The sequence below is a fragment of the Bos indicus x Bos taurus genome, chromosome 10 (genome assembly GCF_003369695.1).
Source record: "Bos indicus x Bos taurus breed Angus x Brahman F1 hybrid chromosome 10, Bos_hybrid_MaternalHap_v2.0, whole genome shotgun sequence".
Taxonomy (NCBI): Eukaryota; Metazoa; Chordata; class Mammalia; order Artiodactyla; family Bovidae; genus Bos; species Bos indicus x Bos taurus.
Window position 1 is genome coordinate 18,762,415 of NC_040085.1, and position 22,724 is coordinate 18,785,138.

At 41.5% G+C, this 22,724-nt stretch overlaps 1 gene segment (V, D, J or C); it reads right to left on the reverse strand.

Moving 5' to 3' along the window:
• Positions 1-12,786: 12,786 nt before the first annotated feature.
• On the reverse strand, positions 12,787-14,188 carry LOC113899385. The segment is given in 2 exon segments: positions 12,787-13,887; positions 14,020-14,188. Coding segments are annotated over 2 exon segments (456 nt in total).
• Between the last annotated feature and the right edge of the window lie 8,536 nt (positions 14,189-22,724).

A 22,724-nucleotide genomic window follows, 5' to 3' on the forward strand; every position in this document is an offset into this window, starting at 1 on the left:
TACCTGTTTGCTGTTATCAAGTAACTAGTTCAAAACAACATAACCAAAATGTGGACTGAAGACTTCTCATAGGAGAGTGAAAATAAATTTGTTCTTTGAGCCTGTGACTTTCCCTTTTTATGCTTACTGTGATTTCTGTACCTAAAGAGTAAAGTTAAAACTGTAGTAAAAAGCCAAGCCCTTCTCGATTCATCGCCTCTGAAATCCTCTATCATGTATTATAGGGCAATGCTTTCTAGTATAGATTCAGAAAATGGTTACATCTGTCTTATGATTGAAGATAACTGTAATCTCTTCTAGCATTCACATTTCTTTGACTTTAAAGTTCTCTGAGAAAAATGCCTATCAATCTTTAAGTCATCAAACTGAGCTAAAAGTCAGAATCTCCTTTATTGTATATAACTTCTTTCCTATAATTGAGCATGTGTTTCTTGAAGAAGAGAATACTCTTTACAAACTGTCTCAAGAATGAAAATTCCCTCCTTCTGTTATTACTTTTTGAGAAAATTACAGGCTTCCATGGACCTTGTTTTCACAGACAGCATTCCAAGGTCAAACAGCTCATTTCTCCAAGGATGTGATGATTCTTCTTTCTACTGTCCCAGGGGCAGTCTTTTAAATACCAATTTTTTTTAATACAAATATTACAATTGAGGATAACACTTTCTAAAAGTTTTCTTAAGGGTCATGAATCCAGGAGCTTAAAATTTTTCTTGATCCAAATAAGTCAGCCCTTGAAAACAGGAAATAGAAAAACAGACAAAGCAATTTTCTTGTCTTAGGCTAGGACTCCCAGTGGTAGGAGTATTTATCCCTAAACTAAGTCTTTAGATTTGAAAGAAAAAATATACAAAGAAGCAGCAAAAGTCATGGCAACGGTAAAGGTAAATAGAAACAGATAGTTTGACACCATCCAGCTGTACTCATGGGCAATAGCTAGTGTATGGAGAATACCTGTTATACAAGGGCCATTTCCTTTGAACCCTAGAAACTAGGATGGAAAGGGAAAGTATTGGGACTCAAAGGGAACTAAGGTAGCCATGACTTTCTTTCAGTCAGGACCACTGCTCCTTCCTTGCCCACTACCATCCTTAGCTTAATAGGATCCATATCTTTAGCCACAGCAAGTAAATATTTGAGGCTAAAATTCGCAGATTAAAAAGTCTAGAGATGAAAGCAGAAAAGAGATAATACAGGGGTACATTAACATTGGCTGAAACCTAGAAGAATCACTGATAAGAGGGACTTCCAAGTTTACAAGAGAACAAGTCTATATACCTTACTATAGACTCACTCAGGTGATTAAGATGGCTCTGTCTCTGCCAACAGGAGGGAGACCATTTAATTTAATTGCAAGTCTGAAAATAGTACCATATGAAGAAAATCTGTTCAAACAGAAAGGGAACTTATGACACATATAAACAAAAGTATTCTTAAGGTTATGAGAAATGAACTACAAGAAATAATAGATCCGCAATTACCTAACAGCATCCAAAGGGTAGAAGCTCTATATCTGTTGATTTTATGAATTAATTCTTCTTCAGTCAACCAATATTTAATGTGTAACCACTATGTGCTCTGTACTGTGTAATGTACAATGCATTCACGTTTCCTGACCCTGTGGAGCTCACAGTTACAGTCATAACAGAGACATTACTTTGCCAACAAAGGTCCATATAGTCAAAGCTATGATTTTTCCAGTAGTCATGTATGGATGTGAGAGTTGGACCATAAAGAAGGCTGAGTGCCAAAGGACTGATGCTTTTGAAGTGTGGTGTTGGAGAAGACTCTTGAGAGTACCTTGCACTGCAAGGATATCAAACCAGTCCATCCTGAAGGAAATCAGTCCTGAATATTCATTGAAAGGATTGATGCTGAAGCTGAAGCTCCAATACTTTGGCCACTTGATGTGAAGAACTCACTCATTGGAAAAGACCCTGATGCTGGGAAAGATTGAAGGAGAAGGGGATGACAGAGGATGATGGTTGGATGGCATCACTGACTCAATGGACGTAAGTTTGAGCAAGCTCTGGGAGATAGTGAAGGACAGGGAAGACTGATGTTCTGCAGTCTATTGGGTCACAAAGAGTCGGACATGACTGAGCTACTGAAAAATACAATACATAATTATAGATATAGATGTAGATACATTAAAGCATATTAATTGCAACATCCCTTTTGTCTTGGGCTTTGAAGACAGCCTGCAATACATGAGAACACATGGAGAGAGACCACAATACAAGCTTGAAGATACTTGAAAACATTTATAAGCCCACATTTTAACTTTCCTTAGCCTGTTCTGCACAGTAATGATATATGAGAAAACTGATAATTCACTAAAGAGTTAGAATAAATAGGGATTTCACAGGTGGTACAGTGGCTAAGACGCTGAACTCCCAATGCTAGGGACCTGGGTTTGACCCCAGACAGAGAATTAGATCCCATGTGCTGCAACTAAGAGCTGGCACAGCCAAATAAATTTTAAAAATATTAAAAACAAAAGAGAAAAAAGTGAAGCTGTGGTGGTATGTGTTTTTTTAATCTTCCTCAAGTTAGAGGAGATTCAAAGGATTGACTCAGAGAGTTTGAAATATTCCCCTGGAGTCTGGAGAATTTTGAAGCTCACGTTAGGTTGCAATGACAACTTCTCTCACCTTACTGTGGTAAAGAATCTGACTGCCAATGCAGGAGATGCGAGTTCAATCCCTGGGTCGGGAAGATTCCCTGGGGAAAGAAATGGCAACCCACTCCAGTATTTTTGCCTGGGAAATCCCATGGACAGAGGAGCCTGGTGGGCTATAGTCCATGGGATTGCAAAGAGTGAATTCTAGGATACATTTTTCTTCTTTCACATGTTTGATTTATTCCTTGAAACTGCTTACATCTATTTTCTTCATTAAAAGTTGATATCTAGATAACTTTACTTCCTTCTTTCCAATATGTTTTACAAAATTCAACTCTTTTAACTAGTTAATTACTTGATGACTTGGTTATGTAACTCTATTGTCTCTCTCTCTCATCTCTCTCTCTCCTTCACACACATGTGCGTCACACACACACACACACACACACACACACACACACTTATACTTTCTTTTCTGGAAAGTTGCTCTTTATTGGGATCATTGTTATTTGTACAGTAAGGATAGAAAATCCTTACACAAGGAAGAGCATCTTCCTTTTCGGAATTCCAGACGAAAGCAAGCCCACTAGGTTAATTCCCACCTAATATCACAGCAATAGTGCAGAGACTGAACTCTTTAGGATGTTCTATGACAGCTACTCTGCACATCCGTGGTGTGGACATCCAAAATTGAAGCCATCTGGAGTTAATTGGGACTAAAGTATAAAGCAAAGCCTTCATATAAAAGAATTCTGTGAAACAAGGAAAATATGACTGTTTAGTAATTGCAGAGTGAAAATGCTCTATTCTCCAAGGTCACCGAAATGAGCAGGGAGCCACATTAGAAAGATTTAATGGTAAACTCCTATTAAACTCCTGGGAGTCGTCAAGAAAACCACCAAATACCTTTGTGTTTATTCCAGTATTGTTTACTACAGTGAGTAAAACAATCTAAAAAGCTAGTAAAATGGAATTAGCCCAAAAGTATGATAAAATCACACATTGGAATATTACCATTAGAATGTGTGATGTTGACCTGTAAATAATGTTGTGAAATAATTATTTCACAATATACTTTCAGGTAAAAATTCAGACTAGAAATATCCTATAAGGTATGAATGAATCTCTAAAAGAGTTTTTTTTTACTAGTAAAATTGGTGAGTTATTTTGTATTTAGCATTCCTTCTTTGCATATTCCATTTTCTACGTTAAACATACCTAACTTTGTAATCACATATAGGGAATGTGACCAGGTGATGAGGTTAGTTCTGAGCAAACTGTAGGGTTTCATTTCTCCTTGGGGTGAAGATTTGTGGGAACAGTTACTCTGTGTACATCATTCCAAGTCATTCACGGCACAGGTGAGGCAGGGCACAGGAAGGGTCCAAGAAGTGTCCTTTCAGAGATATTTCAGATCCACAATGATGGCCAGACTTAGCAATGCATAAATATTTGTGCAGTGAACCTAAAACTCTGACAACTCAGGTGTAGAGTTAGTCAAATACTATTGAATTTTTTAAAGTCAAATTTCATACTTTAATAAAATCACTAAAGTTTTTTAAAAAAATTTTGGCAAACGATCTTCTGCAAGGTAGAGAATTGAAGATAAAGGTATTTTTGATGAATGACACTTTGAGATATGCGCTCTGAGCCAAAGATAGCATTTTCCTTACAGTGAGGTTTTCACTTCTAACCCCCTAACCTTCTCCTGACCTTACCGAGAATCTCACTAAGGTATTCATAGCTGGGGGACTCCACATGTTGACATCTGAGGTTTCTGTGGGGCTCCCTCAGGCAGCGGCATCACTGTGGTCTCTCAGAGCACAGAAATACATGGCTGAGTCCTTGAGCTGTGAGTCTGAGATGGTGAGGCTGATGAAACTCGTTGCTTTCTGGAAGTTCAAAAAAATACTGATCTTTTGTTGTATTCAGCTCATTGTAAGACTCCTGATGAATAAGGAAAATCATTTCCCTGCTTGGCAGTTGCTTGTACCAGAATAAATAATAAGTATAGCTATTAGCTTCATATGCACAGTTCAAGGTTACATCCTCCTTCTCCAGCACAGAAATTTCTGACTGATTTTGAGTTACTTTCTGAGCCATGATGGATCCTAGAGAGAAGAAAAAAAAATTATATATATATATATATACACATATATATGTGTGTATATATATATATATATATATATATATATATATATATATATAAGAGAGAAAGAGACAGAAAGGAAGAGGCTGATTCTCCTGGTGGAACTCAGAGGGCTTCAAGGAACAAACAGAGGATTAAGAGTTCTAATTCCTCTGCCAGTTAACCAACTCTCCTAAACCCCAACAGACAATAATAACCTGCCCTACCTCTACACATGGGAGCTGAGCAGAGCTGAGTCTGTTTGCGGTCATCCTTACCAGCCTTACCAAGGCAGACAGAGGCTATGACAGCTCTGAGCAGGCCAGGGAGCCCCATGCTGGACATTCTTCCTCTGAGTTAAATGCTCTGTGTTCTCTCTCAAATTCGAGTCAAGATGCCTGACCTGTGCCTGCCAGGGCACATGCACAGTGACTGAGCTGTGAGATGCTTCTGCATCAGAACAGGAAGGGTAACTGGCTGATATCAGTTTGCCTGTGTCGTGCCATGGCTTGTTGATGTGGTCGGTGATTGTAACCTGCCTATTTAGACTTGAAAGTCACTTGGTCATATCTGACTCTTTGTGACTCCATGGACTGTAGCCCACCAGGCTCTTCTGTCCATGGGATTCTCCAGGCAAGAATATTGGAGTGGGCTGCCATGCTGTAATTAAATTAACAACAGTTACATCAGGGCTGCATGCATATTCAGTCAATGCATCTAGGATAGACATATGTTTTGTGACAAAAACAATTTATTATGATTACAGTGACCTCTGAGAACAAATAGTCATCCATTTTTGTATAGCTTCTTTTTGCGGGGAGGGATCTGAAGCCCAAATCTACAGTGAAATAAGCTCGCAAGCTTTTCTTTCATACAGGAAGATAAAACTGTTTACTCTCAATCATCATAACTTTCCTTCCTACACTCCAAGGCATGGGTTTCTGGGGAAATTTATGCTAGATAAAGTTCCTTGTCTGTTTAATGCAATCATAGCAAGTTTCCGGGTGGACAAAATTTGTCCAGCTTTATGTGTCTAACAGTAATCAATAATGTGTGCTAAAATAATCTTGCTTTTAAATATCCACCCTATAGTCAAAATGAGGACAAGCTCACCAGACCATACATTCTTATTTCCTTATATTAGAAATGTAGCCCTAGAGGCTGCGTGCCACAACTCCTGAGCCCACGCGCTGACACTACTGAAGCACGTGCACCTGGAGCCTGTGCTCTGCAAAAGAAGCCACCGCACTGAGAAGCCCACGCACTGCAGTGAAGAGTGACCTCCACTCACTGCAACTGGGGAGAGCCCAAGTTCAGGAACAGAGACCCAGCTGAAGCAAAAATAAAATAAACAAATAAATAATGAAACATAGCCACTCAAAAGTCACAAATGCTTTTTCATCCCATGGGTGCAGCAGCTCCAGTTCAAAGGCTTTCACTGAAAACAGCCCCTCAATAGTGATACGTCTCAGCCACATGCAGGCTGGTATGTGATTTGCTTGGTACCTCTGTGTTGGCTCATGATTATGATTCAGGTGATGCAGCTTTTAATCATCTATTTCTTTTCTCTAAATGAATTATTAATTCTGTGGCATCTAATATCCATCTTACATTATGAGAAAAACAGATTTTTTTTTTAAAGTCAGTCTAGAGAAGAGAGGAATCTTTCTGGCTGAACAGGGGTGCTTCTGGGGATTGGAGCTTGGGTCTTCTTTAAGACTGACATCCACCCTATTATCCCTGTAGAGCAATTCCCAACCTCCTGAGTTTCTAGGATAAGACCTGAGCTTGATTGGTTTTCCTGAAAAACTCTAAATATAAACTAAACTCTGATCAAGGAGAGAATATACCTCTTTCTGACTTCAGCCTCCTGCTCTCCTTGGGTTTGTGCTCAGCTCCCCATGCAGCCCTCTCTCACTGTGTCACTCAGAGCACAGTTGTACACAGCCGAGTCTGATGTTTGCACTGCCCATTTCTGCAGGTGGAAGGAGCTGTCACTCTTGAGAGTGGCCTGAAAACCTTCATGCTCTACCTTCTTGTCTGCTGTTAAGCCCTTCATGAGGAATTGAGGAGCTTTGTTGAGATGCTGGATGTACCAGAAAAGATAGGGAGCCAAACTAGCAGTCTGGTAAGTGCAGTTCAGGGTCAGGAGAGCCCCCTCTGAGACAGTCACTGGGCCTTCTTTCTGGTTCACTGAGTCACCATTGGTCCCTCCTACAAGAGAATCACTTTGTTATAGTAGAAATGTACAGGAGGAGTTTTCAGCCAGAGAAGAAAAATAAAACTTACCTGTTATCATAGGAAAATGAAAAATCATTTTAGGATAAAATGCTACTTACCAAGTATTAAGAAGATGACAAGAACTGAGTGAGTGGCAGAAAACAGTCTGGCAACAGTCCTTGTTCCCTAGAAACATCAAATCTAACAAAGTTAGTCTCTGGCTGGATGTTACAGAAGCTCCTCACTCAGAAACTGGGAACCCCTTTCTGCACAGCAGCAGTCATCTGTCTTGTGGCTACAGAGTAGGCAAGTCAAACCAGCTCCTGAATACAATGAGGAATTGCATCTGAAGGAAGCCCCGGTCTCTGGTGGTGATCTTAAAGATTACACCACAGTCATATCTGACCTCAGTTTAGTTCACTTGCTCAGTCGTGTCCAACTCTTTGAGACCCCATGGACAGCAGCAGGCCAGGCTTCATTGTCCAACACCAGCTCCTGGAGCTTGCTCAAAGCCATGTCCATTGAGTCGGTGATGCCATCCAACCATCTCATCTTCTGTCGTCCCCTTCTCCTCCTGCCTTCAATCTTTCCCAGCACCAGGGTCTTTTTCAATGAGTCGGCTCTTCGCATCAGGTGTCCAAAGTATTGGAGCTTCAACTTCAGCATCAGTCCTTCCAGTGAATATTCAGAACTGATTTATTTTAGGACTGACTGGTTTGATCTCCTTGCAGTCCAAGGGGCTCTCAAGAGCCAAGGGGCTTTCTTTTGAAGACCACAGTTCAAAAGCATCAATTTTTCGGTGCTCAGCTTTCTTTTCGGTCCAACTCTCACATCCATACATGACTACAGGAAAAACCATAGGTTTGACTATACGGACCTTTGTCAGCAAAGTAATGTCTCTGCTTTTTAATATTCTGTCTATTTTAGTCATAGCTTTTCTTCCAAGTAGTGTCTTTTAATTTCATGTCTGCAGTCACCATTCGCAGTGACTTTGGATCCCTAGAATTTTGGATTTGATTTGGATCCCTAGAAAATAAAGTCTGTCACTGTTTCCATTGTTTCCCCATCTATTTGCCATGAAGTGATGGGACAGGATGCCATGATGTTAGTTTTTGAATGCTTAGTTTAAAGCCAGCTTTTTCACTGTCTTCATCCTGACCTGCTCCTGACCTAGTCCTCCTGATGATAGTTTGTGGAGTACACACAGGAGACTGGGGCAGGACTCTAAGAGGAGAGCCCTAAACACGAACATGTTTTGGGAAACGTTCCATTATTACATCCATTATTTTCTGTGTGGTATTGTATCTCTAGCTTTGCAAATAATGCCAGTTAACAATTTTTAGGAGGAATGGTCAGAGGGTTTCTTCTTTCCATATGTCTCCATGATTCCCATGGGTCAGGAAAGGCCCCCTCTGCATGGAAAGCACTTCCTCCTCTCCCTAGACCTTCACCTGAATTTGCTCTATTCATTCTCAAGACACAGCCCACATGCTGCTGGAATGTTGGAATGTTGCATAATGTTGGAAACATTATCTCAGTCAGGTCTCAACGTGCAGCTGAGTGAGCAGTAACTACCCCTGTGCTGTGTGCTCTGCTCAGCTGCTCAGTCGTGTCTGACACTTGTGGCCCTAGAGACTATAGCCTGCCAGGCTCCTCTGTCCATGGGATTTCCAGGCAAGAATACTAGAATGGCTTTCCATGCCCTCCTCCAGGGGATCTTCCCAACACGGGGATTGAGCCAGAGTCTCCTGCATCTCCCGCATTGCAGGTGGACTCTTTACACATCTGAGCCACCAGATCATTTAAGGCAGATCTCATCTAATGTGTGGTTGAATGAGCAGGTTATTACCCCTACCCATCATAAAATGACATATTTGTAAAATTAAAAAATAAATTGCTGTTACTTCTTTTTACTGATAAAGGTAGAGTTGGCCTTCCAACTAGAAAACTGGGCAAAATATATGAAACAAGTTGTGGATCTTGGACATCAGGTGGCACAGAGACAAGGAAAACAGGTGAGATGAGCCAGGACATCACCCAGCTCTCTTCACAGAGGCAGCTTCTAGGCACCAGTGCATGAGGGATTTAACAACAATGGCCCAACTGTCTCACTGTGAGATGGAATAATATTTTGGGGATCCTGAGGAACCTAGAAATTTGTGGACCAGTGTACCAGAGAGGAGGGATGTGGGCAAAAGAGAGAGAGGGAGAGAGATGAGGGCAAAGAGGTGGGGGGGAGGCGTCACTGTGAATCTTGGACTGAGCACTGACCTGTAACTAAAGAGAGAAGACTCCATGAGTTTGGTAAACCTCCCTGAAGGGGCCTCCTCTGGGGCCCTGGACCCTACTTGGATGACAAGCCACCTTACACCTCTAGTCTCATGAGACCTTACTTAGGTAACCTGGTTCTTGAATGTCTTTTTACCTCTTGTCACATTCTTGCTTTAATTCAACTAAGTATCTTTTTTAGAATGTCAGGTTTAGATGGTTAGTATATTAGCCGGGCACTCTTCATTCCTGAGGCGTGTGTGGCATAAATCCGTCTTCTGTTTGTTTGTTTGTCTTCTTAGGGATTCAGGGATCTCAATGGAAAGAACTGTTGGCTCAGTGTCTGTCAGCCTGTTTGCAGAGTTTCTTGTGCAATTATTTGTGCCAGTGAAGTGAACCCAGTAGAAGATTTAATGGGGTCATTTCATAGCTTGTTCTTTTCTCCAGGATAGGGTTTATTTTATGCAAAGTCTGACTATATTATGGTAAGAATTGCTGCCATTGTTCTTTGCTGACATAAACCATTTTAAGGCATGGGAACGTGTGGCTGCAGACAGCTGTGAGGTTGCCTTACACGGGCTCTTAGGGCACCGTTGTCAATCCAGTAACAATGGCTGTGACTGAGTCAGTTGAACTCAAGAATAATCTTCTTCAAATGTGCCTTTTTCACCTACAGAGATTATCTCACCAGTTAAAATGAATTTTGTTATTTCTTACCAAAACTGGGATCATTTTTAATGCACATCTGTTTGCTGAGCTGTTCTTTTCGTTTGTTTTTTGTCTGTGCCAGGTCTTAGTTTAGGCTTGTGGGATCTAGTTCCCTGACCAGGGATCAAACCTGGGCCTCCTGCAATGTGAGTACAGAGTTCTATTCACTGAACCAACCCTCCACCTAAAATTAGAATCTTGAGTTGAAGTCATCAAGCTGGCAGGACTCTCTGGCTCAGCAGCTCACCAAGATTCTCTTAAACTCTTGTGCATTTTCAGTAATCCCTAGATTCCAGCATTCATTCTGGAAATTTACAGGGTTGTCTGCAATGTGGAAACCAAAATCAGGTACAATTCCTATCTCAAATTGCTTTCAGTTGATTGAGAAGCAGGTAAGCAAAAAAAAAAAAAAAATCCTATGCCCTCTCTGTACTCCCACTAGCCTGAACCCCAATACATGAAATAAGAAATCAGACTGAAAGTAGAGAGCTGATACAGTTACCACCAGGGGAATAAAACCTGCTGCTGCTGCTAAGTCACTTCAGTTGTGTCCGACTCTGTGCGACCCCATAGATGGCAGCCCACCAGGCTCCCCTGTCCCTGGGATTCTCCAGGCAAGAACACTGGAGTGGGTTTCCATTTCCTTCTCCAATGCATGAAAGGGAAAAGTGAAAGTGAAGTCGCTCAGTCGTGTCCAACTCCTAGTGACCCCATGGACTTCAGCCTACCAGGCTCCTCCGTCCATGGGATTTTCCAGGCAAGAGCACTGGAATGGGGTGCCATTGCCTTCTCCTAAAACCTGCTAGAATACGTTTTTCCCCCACCATTAAGATTTATTTTTGTTCCTTCATCTCCCTCTCCATTTCTGTGACCTCTTTATTAAGATGTGAACCCCCAGTGCGCAGGTGGCCAGCACCTAGTGTGCAGGACTCTAGGATGTCAGGGAGGAAAGCAGTGCTTACCTTCAGGTGGGTGTCTAGATTCACCCTAAGTGATGATGGTGAGTACATCTGCCAAGACCATAAAACTACTATAACTATTAAACTCTGTATTTAAGTAGTTGTATCTATAAATTGGGTTTTCCCCAGTAGCTCAGCAGTAGCTCAGAATCTGCCTGCCAACTGAGGAGATGAGGGTTCAATCCCCGGGTCAGGAAGATCCCCTGGAGGAGAAAATAGCAACCCACTCCAGTATTCTGCCTGGAAAATTCCATGGACAGAGGAGCCTGGCAAGCTACAGTCCACAGGACTGCAAAGAGTTGGATGCCACTTAGCAACTGAGCACCAGACACAATACACACATGCCTATAAATTATGAAATGACAATGATTCCATATCCTGGCCACATCTCACAGACTGCCCAGCAGTAAAACAGACATCTCTTTCCACCTGCCATGCCCACCACTGTCCTTCCAGAAACTCTGCTCCCGGAAGTTGCAGACAGGAGTTCAGCCTGAAAAGATGAGGGGACACTCTGTGCAATGGGCACGATTGTAGCAGAGACACAGAGAGTGACCAAAGTGGCTCCGCATTCCTGCTCATGAGCAGAGGAGTGTGGAGATGCTCCTTCTTGGTGAGTGGGTGGTAATTTCTCCTAGTCTTTTGAGCAGGTGAAAAGCCCACTCCACTGCCAAGATAGCTTATTGTAAGGGTACATAAATACTTCTTCCACGTGTCTGAAATATGACTGACTGATGAATTAATTTTCCCTGCTTTTGCTGTTGTTCAGTCCCTAGATCATGTCTGACTCTTTACGACCCCAGGAACTGCAGCACGTCCGGTTTCTCTGTCCTTCACTATCTCCCAGAGTTTGCTCAAACACATGTCCATTGAGTCACTGATGCCATCCAACCATCTTATCCTCTGTCACCTTCTTCTCCTCTTGCCCTCAATCTTTCCCATCATCACAGTCTTCTCCAGTGAATCGGTTCTTCGCAATCAGGTGGCCAAAGAATTGGAGCTTCAGTTTCAGTATTCTAGCAGGTTTTATTCCACTGGTGGTAACTGCATCAGAATTCCAGATTCAAGATTGCTGCTTAGCCTTCTTTATGGTCCAACTCTCACATCCATACATGATTACTGGGTAAACCATAGCTCTGACTATAGGGACCTTTGTCGGTAAAGTAATGTCTCTGCTTTTTAATACACTGCCTAGGTTAGTCACGTCTTTTCTTCCAAGGATCAAGAGTCTTTTAAGTTCATGGCTGCACTCACCATCTGCAGTGACTTTGGAACCGAAGAAAATAAAATCTGTCATTGTTTCCACTTTTTCCCCATCTATTTGCCATAAAGTGATGGGACCAGATGCCATAATCTCAGTTTTCTGAATGTTGAGTTTAATCCAGCTTTTTCATTCTCCTCTTTCACCCTCATCAAGAGGCTCTTTAGTTTCTCTTCGCTTTCTGCCATTAGAGTGGTACCATCTGCATATCTGAGATTGTTAATATTTCTCCTGGGAAACTTGATTCCAGATTGTGAATCATCCAGCCCAGCATTTCGCATGGTGTACTCTGCATATAAGTTAAATAAGCAGGGTGACAACATATAGCCTTGAAGTACTCTTTTTCCAAATTTGAACCAGTTCATTGTTCCATGTGCAGTAGTAACTCTTGCTTCTTGTCCTGCATACAGGTTTTTTGGGTATTCCCATCTCTTTAAGAATTTTCCACAGTTTGTTGTGATCCACACAATCAAAGCCTTTAGCACTGTCAATCAAGCAGATTTTTTTTTTTTAATTCCATTGCTTTTTTCTGTGATCCAGCCGGTGTTGGTAATTTGATCTTTGGTTCCTGTGCCTTTTCTAAACTGAGCTTGTACATCTGAAGTTCTCAGTTAACGTACTGCTGAAGCATAGCTTGAAGGATTTTGAGCATAATCTTGCTAGCATGTGAAATGAGTGCAATTGTATGGTAATTTGAACATTCTTTGGCATTCATTTCCCTGAGATGAGGTTATTAGCAAAGAGAATATCCTGTACCCAGTTTGAATACAAACAATACACACAACACCTGCGATATTTACAGAGTGGGCTGCTCTGATCCAGAGGGCCCTTGACAGAAGGAATATCTTCTCAGAAACTCTCCTCCTGGAACTTACTTAGGCAGCAGGATTTCTGGAGCAACCAGAAGGGATGGAAAAGTCAAGGAAAGAGAGAATAAAGCTCCAGTCACTGAAGATGGAGTGTCTGCAGGTGAAACTCAGCAGGATACACAATCTTGGCCTGAATTTTAAAAACCAGAGACTAGCTTCCTGGTCACACAGTCATCCATCAACAATGTGCCCTGGAATATTCCTTAACACATTGTGAAATATTTCAGCATATATAATCTGAATTGTCATTGAAGAGTTAATGTCACTTTAAGGAATTCTATCTAGGGGGATGTCGATGGGCTGAAAACAGGCATTTCTGGAGAAAAGGTCTTAGGTTCCTTTTTGCACTGTCCCGCTCCAGATTCCTCTCTGTAGGGCAACTGAAGAATTCCTAGGTCCTTGGCTCTGAGGAGCAGACCTGGAAGTGCTTTGACAATACCTCTAGCATAGCACACTGGAGAGAGAAACAACAACCCCTTGTAGGGCTGCCCACAGCCAGAGCCCCATCTGCACTCTGGGTTTGTGCTCAGCTCCCCCGCAGCCCTCTCTCACTGTGTCACTCAGAGCACAGTAGTACACAGCCGAGTCTGATGCTTGCACTGCCTTTTTCTGCAGGTGGAAGGAGCTGTCACGCTTAACAAGAGTGGCCTCAAAACCTTCATGTGCTACCTTCTTGTCTGCTGTTAAGCCCTTCAGGAGGAGTTGAGGAGCTTTGTTGAGATGCTGGACATACCAGAAAAGATAAGCAGCAAAATCAGCAGTCTGGTAAGTGCAGTTCAGGGTCATGAGAGCCCCCTCTGAGACAGTCACTGGGCCTTCTGTCTGGTTCACTGAGTCACCATTGGTCCCTCCTGGAAGAGAATCACTTTGTTATCGTAGAAATGTACAGGATAGGAGTTTTAACTAAGAGAAGAAAAATACAACTTACCCATAATTATAAGAGACTGAAAAATCATTAACATTTGGAATAAAATGTTACTTACTGAATATTAAGATGATCAGAAGAACTGAGTGAGTGGCAGAATGCATGTTCGCAAAAGAAAACGATCCTTGTTCCCTGGAATACACCAGTCTAACAAATCTAGTCTCCAGCTGGATGTTACAGAAGCTCCTCGCTCAGAAACTGAGAGCATTTTTCTGTACTGCAGCAATATTCTGTCTTGTGGCTACAAAGCAGGCAAGCGAAACCAGCTCCTGAATACAGCGAGGAACCGCATCTGAAGGAAGCCCCGCCCCCTGGTGGTGATCGTGAAAATTGCACCACAGTGCGGTCTGACCTACTTCTCCTGATAATAGCTTGTGGGGTGCATACAGGAGAAGGGGACAGGACCCTAAGAAGAGAGTCCTAAACATAAGCGTGCTTTGGGAAATATTACATTATTACTTCCATAATTTTTTGCATGGTACAGGTATCTCTAGCTTCGCAAGAAACCCGAGTTACAAGTTCTAGATGGAATAGTCAGAGGTTCCTTCCTTGTGTCTGTCTCCGATTCCCATGGGTCAGAGAAGGATCCCTCTGTATGGAAAGTGCTTCCTCCTCAACCCAAGTCATTTCTCTGAAGTAGTTATATTCATGTTGAGTCTGTCAACATGCCGTGGAGAAAATTTTTTGTAAGGCAGGTGTCAAATAATGTGTAGTTAAGTGATAAGGTTATTATCCTGATTTATCATGGAATGACAGATTTGTAAAATACAATAAAAGTAAAATACGTGACTTCTTTTTCACTGATATCAGTAGAGTTGATCTTCCAACTGGAAAACTATTTTTGGACCTTGAACATCAGGTAGCACAGAGATAAGGAAAACAGATGAGATGAGCACTAACATGGCCCAGCTTACTTCACGGAGGCAGCTTCCAGGCACCAGTGCAAGAGGGATTTACCAAAAATAGTGCAGCTGTCTCATTGAGACAGAATAGGAGAACGGAGATCCTGAAATACCTAAAAATTGTGGACCTCTGTACAGGAGATGAGGAATGTTGACAAAAAGAGAGAGAGAGATAAGCGCAGGGCAGGAGTGGGAGGAGGAGTTGCGGCGGGGCAGGTGGGGAGTTGAACCATCCTTGTATGACGGCAACCTTACACCTTTAGCCTCATGAGGGACAGGTGTCCTTACTTCGGTAACCTGGTTCTTGAAACACAATCACTATCATTTCACTTCTTGTCACATAGTTGCTTTAACTCAACCAAGTATTGTTTAGAATGTCAAGTTTAGATGCTTAATATGTTAGCCAGGCACTCTTCATTCCAGAGGCACGTGTACGTGGTGTTCATCTGTCTTCTGTTTGTTTTATTAAGGATTCAGGAATCTCTGTGGAAAGAACTGTTTGCTCAGTGTCTGTCAGCCCATTGGTCTTGTTTCCTGTGCAATTATCTGGGCTAGTGAAGTGAGCCCAGAAGAAGATTTAAGCGGTCATTTCATAGCTTGTTTTCTCAAGGGTTGGGTTTGCCTTATGCGAAGTAAGACTGTATTATGGTGAGAAGTCAAAACATTGTTCTTTGCTGACATAAACCATTCTAAGGCATGGCAACGCTGCAGCTGCAGACAGCTGGGAGGTTGCCTGACATGGGCTCTCAGGGCAGTGCTGTCAACCCAGGAACAATGCTGTGACTTTTAGTTGAATTAAGTTGGATTTGTTTATTTTGTTTTTATTTCCAATACTCTAGGAGGTGGGTCAAAGAGGATCGTGCTGTGATGTATGTCAAAGAGTGTACTGCCTATGTTTTCCTCTAAGAGTTTCATGGATTCTGGCCTTCATTTAAGTTCTTAATCCATTTTGAGTTTATTTTCTGTATGGAGTTGGGAAGGGTTCTAGTGTCATCCTTTTACCTGTAGCTTCCAATGATCTTCCAATTAAAAATAAATGTTTCTAAATGGCAATGACCAAGTCAATTGAACACAAGAGCAATCTTCTTCAAAAGATACCTGCTAATGGACATAGAATTTCTCAACAGTCAAAATGACCTGTTTTTCTAAAATTAGGGTATTTTTTTAATGCATGACTGTTTGCTGAGCTGTTCTGTTTTGTTTTTCTTTTTGGCTGTGCCAGGTCTTAATTTCAGCTTGTGAGATCTAGTTCCCTGATCAAGATCAAACTCAGGCCCCCGGCATTGTGAGCGCAGAGTCCTATTCCCCTGGACCAAAGTTTCCCCTAAAACTAGGGTCTTGAGTCAAGTTCTCATGCTGGCAAGACTCTTGCTCAGCGGATCACCGAGGTTCTCTTACACTGTTGTGCATATTCAGGAATCCCTAGGCTCCAGCATTCATTCTGGAAACTTACAGAGTTGTCTACAACGTGGAAACCTAAACCAGACATGATTCCTATCTTAAACTGCTTTCAGTTGACTGAGGAGCAGGTTAAGGAAAAAAGAAAAAATCCTCTGCCCTGTCTGTAGTCCCACTAGCCTGGACCCAGAGATGTGGAATGAGGGATCAGACAGGAAGTAGAGGGCTGACACAGTTACATCCAGGGGAATAAAACCTGCTTGGATACTTTCCTTTCACTGTTCAGATTTAGTTTTGTTTTTTGATCTCCCTCTCCCTTCCTATGCCCTGTTTATCAAGATGTTGAAGCCCCAGTGCTCAGGTGTCCAACACCCAGTGTGCAGGACTCTAGGTTGTTTGAAGGAAAACTGTGTTCACCTTCACGTGGGTGTTCAGGCATCCCTCCTGTTAAATAAGGATGGGGATTACATCCTCCAGGAATATTAAAACCATTATAACTATTAAATTCTGCATTTTTATAGTTGTGCCTATAAATTTTTAAATGACAATGATTCATTGTTTATGCCACATCTCCTAGACTGCCCAGAAATAAAACTTATACCTCTTTTCTCCTTCTGTGTCCCCCCACTGTCCTTACAGAACGTCTGGTCCCGAAGTTGCAGACAGGAGTTCAGCCTGCAGAGATGCAGAGGATAAACTCTGTGCAATGGGCCCAATTGTAGCAGAGATGCAGAGCACTAACCCAAGGGGCTCTACATTCCTGCTCAGGAGCAGAGGAGTGGGGAGACGTTCCTGCTTTGGGAGGGGGTGATACTTTCTCCTAGTTTCAGAACAGGTGAAAAACTCAGTCCACTCCAATGGCAGTCTGCCTTCAAACTGGATACAGGATGAGAATATCCTCTTTCCCAGTAATCACATCATCTCAGGGAAAATTAATTCATCAATCCTTTCAGATATACTGAAAAACCCTTCAGTTCAGTTTAGTTGCTCAGTCATGTCTGACTCTTTGCGACCCCATGAATCGCAGCACACCAGGCCTCCCTGTCCATCACCATCTCCCTGAGTTCACTCACACTCACGTCCATCGAGTCTGTGATGCCATCCAGCCATCTCATCCTCTGTCGTCCCCTTCTCCTCCTGACCCCAATCCCTACCAGCATCAGACTCTTTTCCAATGAGTCAACTCTTCGCATGAGTTGGCCAAAGAATGGAGTTTCAGCTTTAGCATCATTCCTTCCAAAGAAATCCCAGGGCTGATCTCCCTCAGAATGGACTGGTTGGATCTCTTTGCAGTCCAAGGGACTCTCAAGAGTCTTCTCCAACACCACAGTTCAAAAGCATCAATTCTTCAGCACTCAGCCTTCTTCACAGTCCAACTCTCACATCCATACATGACCACAGGAAAAACCATAGCCTTGACAAGATGGACCTTTGTTGGCAAATAATGTTTCTGCTTTTGAATATGCTACCTAGGTTGGTCATAACTTTCCTTCCAAGGAGTAAGCGTCTTTTAATTTCATGGCTACAGTCACCATCAGCAGTGATTTTGGAGCCCCCCAAAAATAAAGTCTGACACCATTTCCACTGTTTCCCCATCTATTTCCCATGAAGTGATGGGACCAGATGCCATGATCTTCATTTTCTGAATATTGAGCTTTAAGCCAACTTTTTCACTCTCCACCTTCACCTTCATCAAGAGACTTTTTAGTTCCTCTTCACTTTCTGCCATAAGGGTGGTGTCATCTACATATCTGAGGTTATTGATATTTCTCCTGGCAATCTTGATTCCAGCTTGTGCTTCTTCCAGTCCAGAGTTTCTCATGATGTACTCTGCATATAAGTTAAATAAGCAGGGTGACAATACACAGCCTTGATGTACTGCTTTTCCTATTTGGAACCAGTCTGTTGTTCCATATCCAGTTCTAACTGTTGCTTCCTGACCTGCTTACAGATTTCGCAAGAGGCAAATCAGGTGGTCTGGTATTCCCATCTCTTTCAGAATTTTCCACAGTTTATTCTGATCCACACAGTGAAAGGCTTATATACTCTTAAAATAATAATAGGAAAAAATCTCTCCTTAACTTACACAGAGACTTTGTATCTCACAATTTATCCAATAGCAGTGTATTTTTTTTAGGTGAAAAATGCCATTTCTTCATTATCTTTTATCTTGACATGTGGAACTTTGCTGAATGTTTATTAACTGTGTGCAAGGCTGAAACCAAATCAGTTTGAAGGCTGCAGTGAATATTGATCATGTCTTAGAGCAGTCTTTCATTGATCTGTCAACAAATATGGGAAAATACACCTCAGTTATATAGTCAGGGGAATTAAAGTGGCCCTGCCTGGCGCTGAGAAGGGCACTTTTATGTTGAGCATAAGTCACCTGATCTTCTCTGTCAGGACCAGGGGCTTGTCTGGAGCGGCTGCTGAGAATGGGAACACTGACCACAGGGCTACCAACCCCTGTAGGCGGCATTTCTATCAGCGCCAACATGGCCCTGATTTTCACTGAGCTTTGGTTCCTTTCTTGAAAAATAAGGAGAAACATTGTGTTGTTATCAAAAAAAATGACATGAATGAAAATCTGATGTAGGTACTGGAACAAACTCTGCCTTTTTTATTAATAATGGTCATCAGTGAGTGATCCTTGCTGTATCAAGATGCCATAATATGTAACTGTGCTTAAAATATTATTTCTATAAAACACACAGGCAGGTGTGTTTCTATATAATTTAATTTTATAATGATTTTAAACAGATAGAGATATATAGATGATTTTGATTCTTAAGTCCATGAAGTAGGTTCTATTACTGCCATTTTACATATGAAGAAACTGATGCACAGAGAGGCTAAGGAGTACCTCAAAAATCATGCTGTGATGCAGATGATAGGGTTTGAATTCAGCTAATTTCAATTCATCATTTTATTAAGGATGATATCAAATGTCCTTTCTGCCTACTATCCTGTACTGGATACCACTTCAGGCCCCTGGAACATGAGCTCCATAAAAGCAGACATCACATCTGTCTTGCCAACTGTTTCCCCAATGCTTACCAGAAAACTAAGAATTAATGAATAAACTCTACTGAAATTTCTCACACTGGGATCCATGCTGTGATGATAAAAATCACAGGGAAAAAAACAGTTATATTTCCATGAGATGTTAATTCCGAGTTGTTTGCTTTGTGGATCAGCTTCTATATTAGGACTAATAATTTAAATTTTTATTTTTGGGCTATTCATGTTGTGAATGGTAAATCTGCATAGATTTTACACATAAAATGAGTCTATATCAAAGGCATTATGCAATCAAACATGACTTTTGACCTCTACCCCAGAGGATGTTGTGTTCTTAGATATTTTTATAGAGAAGCTAGAAATCCAGTTTTCAATGTGATGTCTGATTTTTAAATAATAACCATAACTACTAGCTTCATATACACAGTCCAAGGTGGCAGCCTCCTTCTCCACCACAGAAAGTGCAGACTGGGCTTGAGTTACCTTCTGGGTCATGCTGGATCCTGCAGGAAAGAGCCTTTACTTACAACCATGATGGTATAGGGGATGAAGTAGCTTAGGACCTAATGCCCCGATTCCATTGCCCATTACCCCTCTCTTTCAAGATGCATCAGGTAACAATGCTCTGCCCTCCCCACAGCCTTGGCACTGAGAAAGGCGCATGAGTCCTGTGTGTGGCCACCCTCACCAAGACAGACAGAGGCTCTACCTGCCCTCAGCGCACTGGCAACCAGCATGTGGGCAGCTCCTCCCTACAGTGACACGGCCTCTGCTCCATTTCAGATCCAGATCTGAATTCTGCACCCTGTGTTCGAGAGGTCCAGGCAGAGCTCCTGGGCTGTGTGATGCTTCTGCCCCATGCAGGAAACTGAGTCAGCAGCTGGAAGACCGTTTGTCTGTGTCGTGTCACACGCTTCCTTTATAGGAAGGAAATGCTAGACTTCTGCACATCAGTTTGTCAAATTAGAACACTATCAGACTAGAAATAAACAGTGGTAAAACGGAATCATGTTCAGTTCATTCTCCTTTGGATCAGAGAATCAAAAGTAACACTGGGGTTTCAACTCTAACAGAAAGGCAGAGTTTTTCGCTTCAATCTTTGTTCCCGCCTCCTATGGAATCTGGTAAAAGTTACCTGCGAAATATTTTGTTGTCTATGAACAATTTCATATCTTGCCCTTGTGTCACAAAATCTGTCAAGTGTGTGCCATGTTAAATAGCAGCAGGGGGAGAAATACATGTATATGTGATCACAATTTACATGTGTGTATGTATGTAAACAAAAGTAAATTCAGAAAATTTTAGTCAGTGCCTAAATATAAGAACTCCTGTTAAAACTCAATACATGTATTTCTGAATCACCCCCAGCTCTTCCAAACCACACCCATTAATTGTGGTGGAAATTGGGATAGGGAAAACCCTAAAAATACACAAATCTGGAGCCAAAGCATTATCAAAGCAATAGAAATCCTGTTAGAAATGCCAGCAGAGTTCAATCTCCATTGACGTCTGTTCCCTGCACCACAGTCTTAAAACTCTTTGCCATCTTAAATATTGGGAGTTGTGTCTCACTGCTCTAGACATAAGTCCATGAGAACATGTAAGACCAAGGTCATCAAAATTTTAAATGTTATTGTTCTTCATAAGGACTTTCCCTGGTGGCTCAGCTGGTAAAGAACCCACCTGCAATGTGGAAGACCTGGGTTTGATCCCTGGGTTGAGAAGGTCCCCTGGAGAACGGAATGACTACCCACTCCAGTATTCTGACCTGGAGAATTCTTGATAAATCAGTCTGCTTAATGCTAGAGAGGAAGGTGGACCAGCATTCTTTTTACCCTCCCTCTCAGCTTCATCAGGTAGCTTTCACTTGAAAACTCTAGAAATTCTTGAAGCCACTAAAGCAAACACTAGATTTTAGGCTTTTTTTTATTGAGAGAAAATTGCCTTTGAATGTTTCTGCTTTGACACAAATTACTAATGTGCTTAGAAAAGTCAATGAAACTTTCTCATCATACCCGTATTTGATGCTGTTTAGTCACTAAGTTGTGCCCCTCTTTGCAACCTCATGAACTGTAACCCACCAGGCTCCTCTGTCCATGGGATTTCCAAGGCAAGAATATGGGGTGGGTTGCTATATCCTTCTCCAGGGGATCTGCTCGACCCAGGGATTGAACTCATCCTGAAGAAGGTCTTCTGCACTGGCAGGCGGATTCTTTACCCCTGAGCCTCCAGGGAAGCCCCGACCCATATTTACTAATTGTCTAAAAAAAGGATTTGCTTTAATAAGATATACACTGTAGCAGAACAGAAAATGCTGCATCTTGCAGTTCCAATGAGGAGACACATTTGCCACATGAAGGGGGTTTTTAATTTGAAAAATATAGTCCTCATTGCCATGGCAAAGACCTGTAATGTATATCCTCTTTAATATGGCTACTGAGGCTCAGCTATAAGCCCTGGAATAAGCAGGTTATTCAATCACAGAGAATCTGAGCAACTTTATGTTCAAAGTCATAAAAGATGATGACTACAATTTTTTGGCTTCAGTGTTCAGGAACATATACAGACTCCTGTGATTGCCCAATGAGTAAAGTACAGTTTTCATTACTGCATTAACTTATTTTTCATCAAATGAAAATTTCAAAAAGTATAAAATTCTAAGAAGGAAATGGTATCTAACAAAAAAGAAACAGATTTCATGATGGTTCTATCAGTTAGCTTTTAAGAATACTAGTCATGCATCAGAATGATTGACGTCCTACCCAAGCTCTGCTCCTAACTGGTTATGTAACCTTGATTAAGCTACTAAACATCTCTACACTTCAATTTTGTCATTTGTAAATTGGAAGTTTCCTAGTATCTACCTGAGAGGTGGAGAGGGATTTAAAAGCTTAGCCCTTTGCCCATAAACCTGTCAATGTCACATATTGGGGACAAACAAAGCTCAGTGAGTGAATAAAATAATTTGTGAAAGAAATATTATTTTAAGACACGTGTGGTGTCTTAAAGCAATACAACCCTAAAGCAGACGACTCGGTCATGTGTACTATATTCTCAACACTTATTCATGTGACACATATGAGTAGGTGCTCAAAAAGTTGTCCTGAATGAATGAAGGTATAGCTTGGAATGATTATATCTCATGTAAACATTAAATCATAATTTTAAAGAGTTGGCAAAACTAATACAATTATGTAAAGTTTAAAAATAAAATAAAATTGGAAGAATAAAAAAAAAAAAAAAAGAGAGAGAGGGAGAGAGAAAGAAAACATTATTTGCAATTCCATTTGTCAACTGGAAACTCTGCTCTGTCCACTTTTAATTCATAATCTTGAGCAAATTGAAAAGTCAGTAATAATTCTTTTATATTTTAACAACTTAGTTTTAATATTAAAGCTAATCAAAACTTACAACTACAACAAAATCACAATTTTTAAGTGAG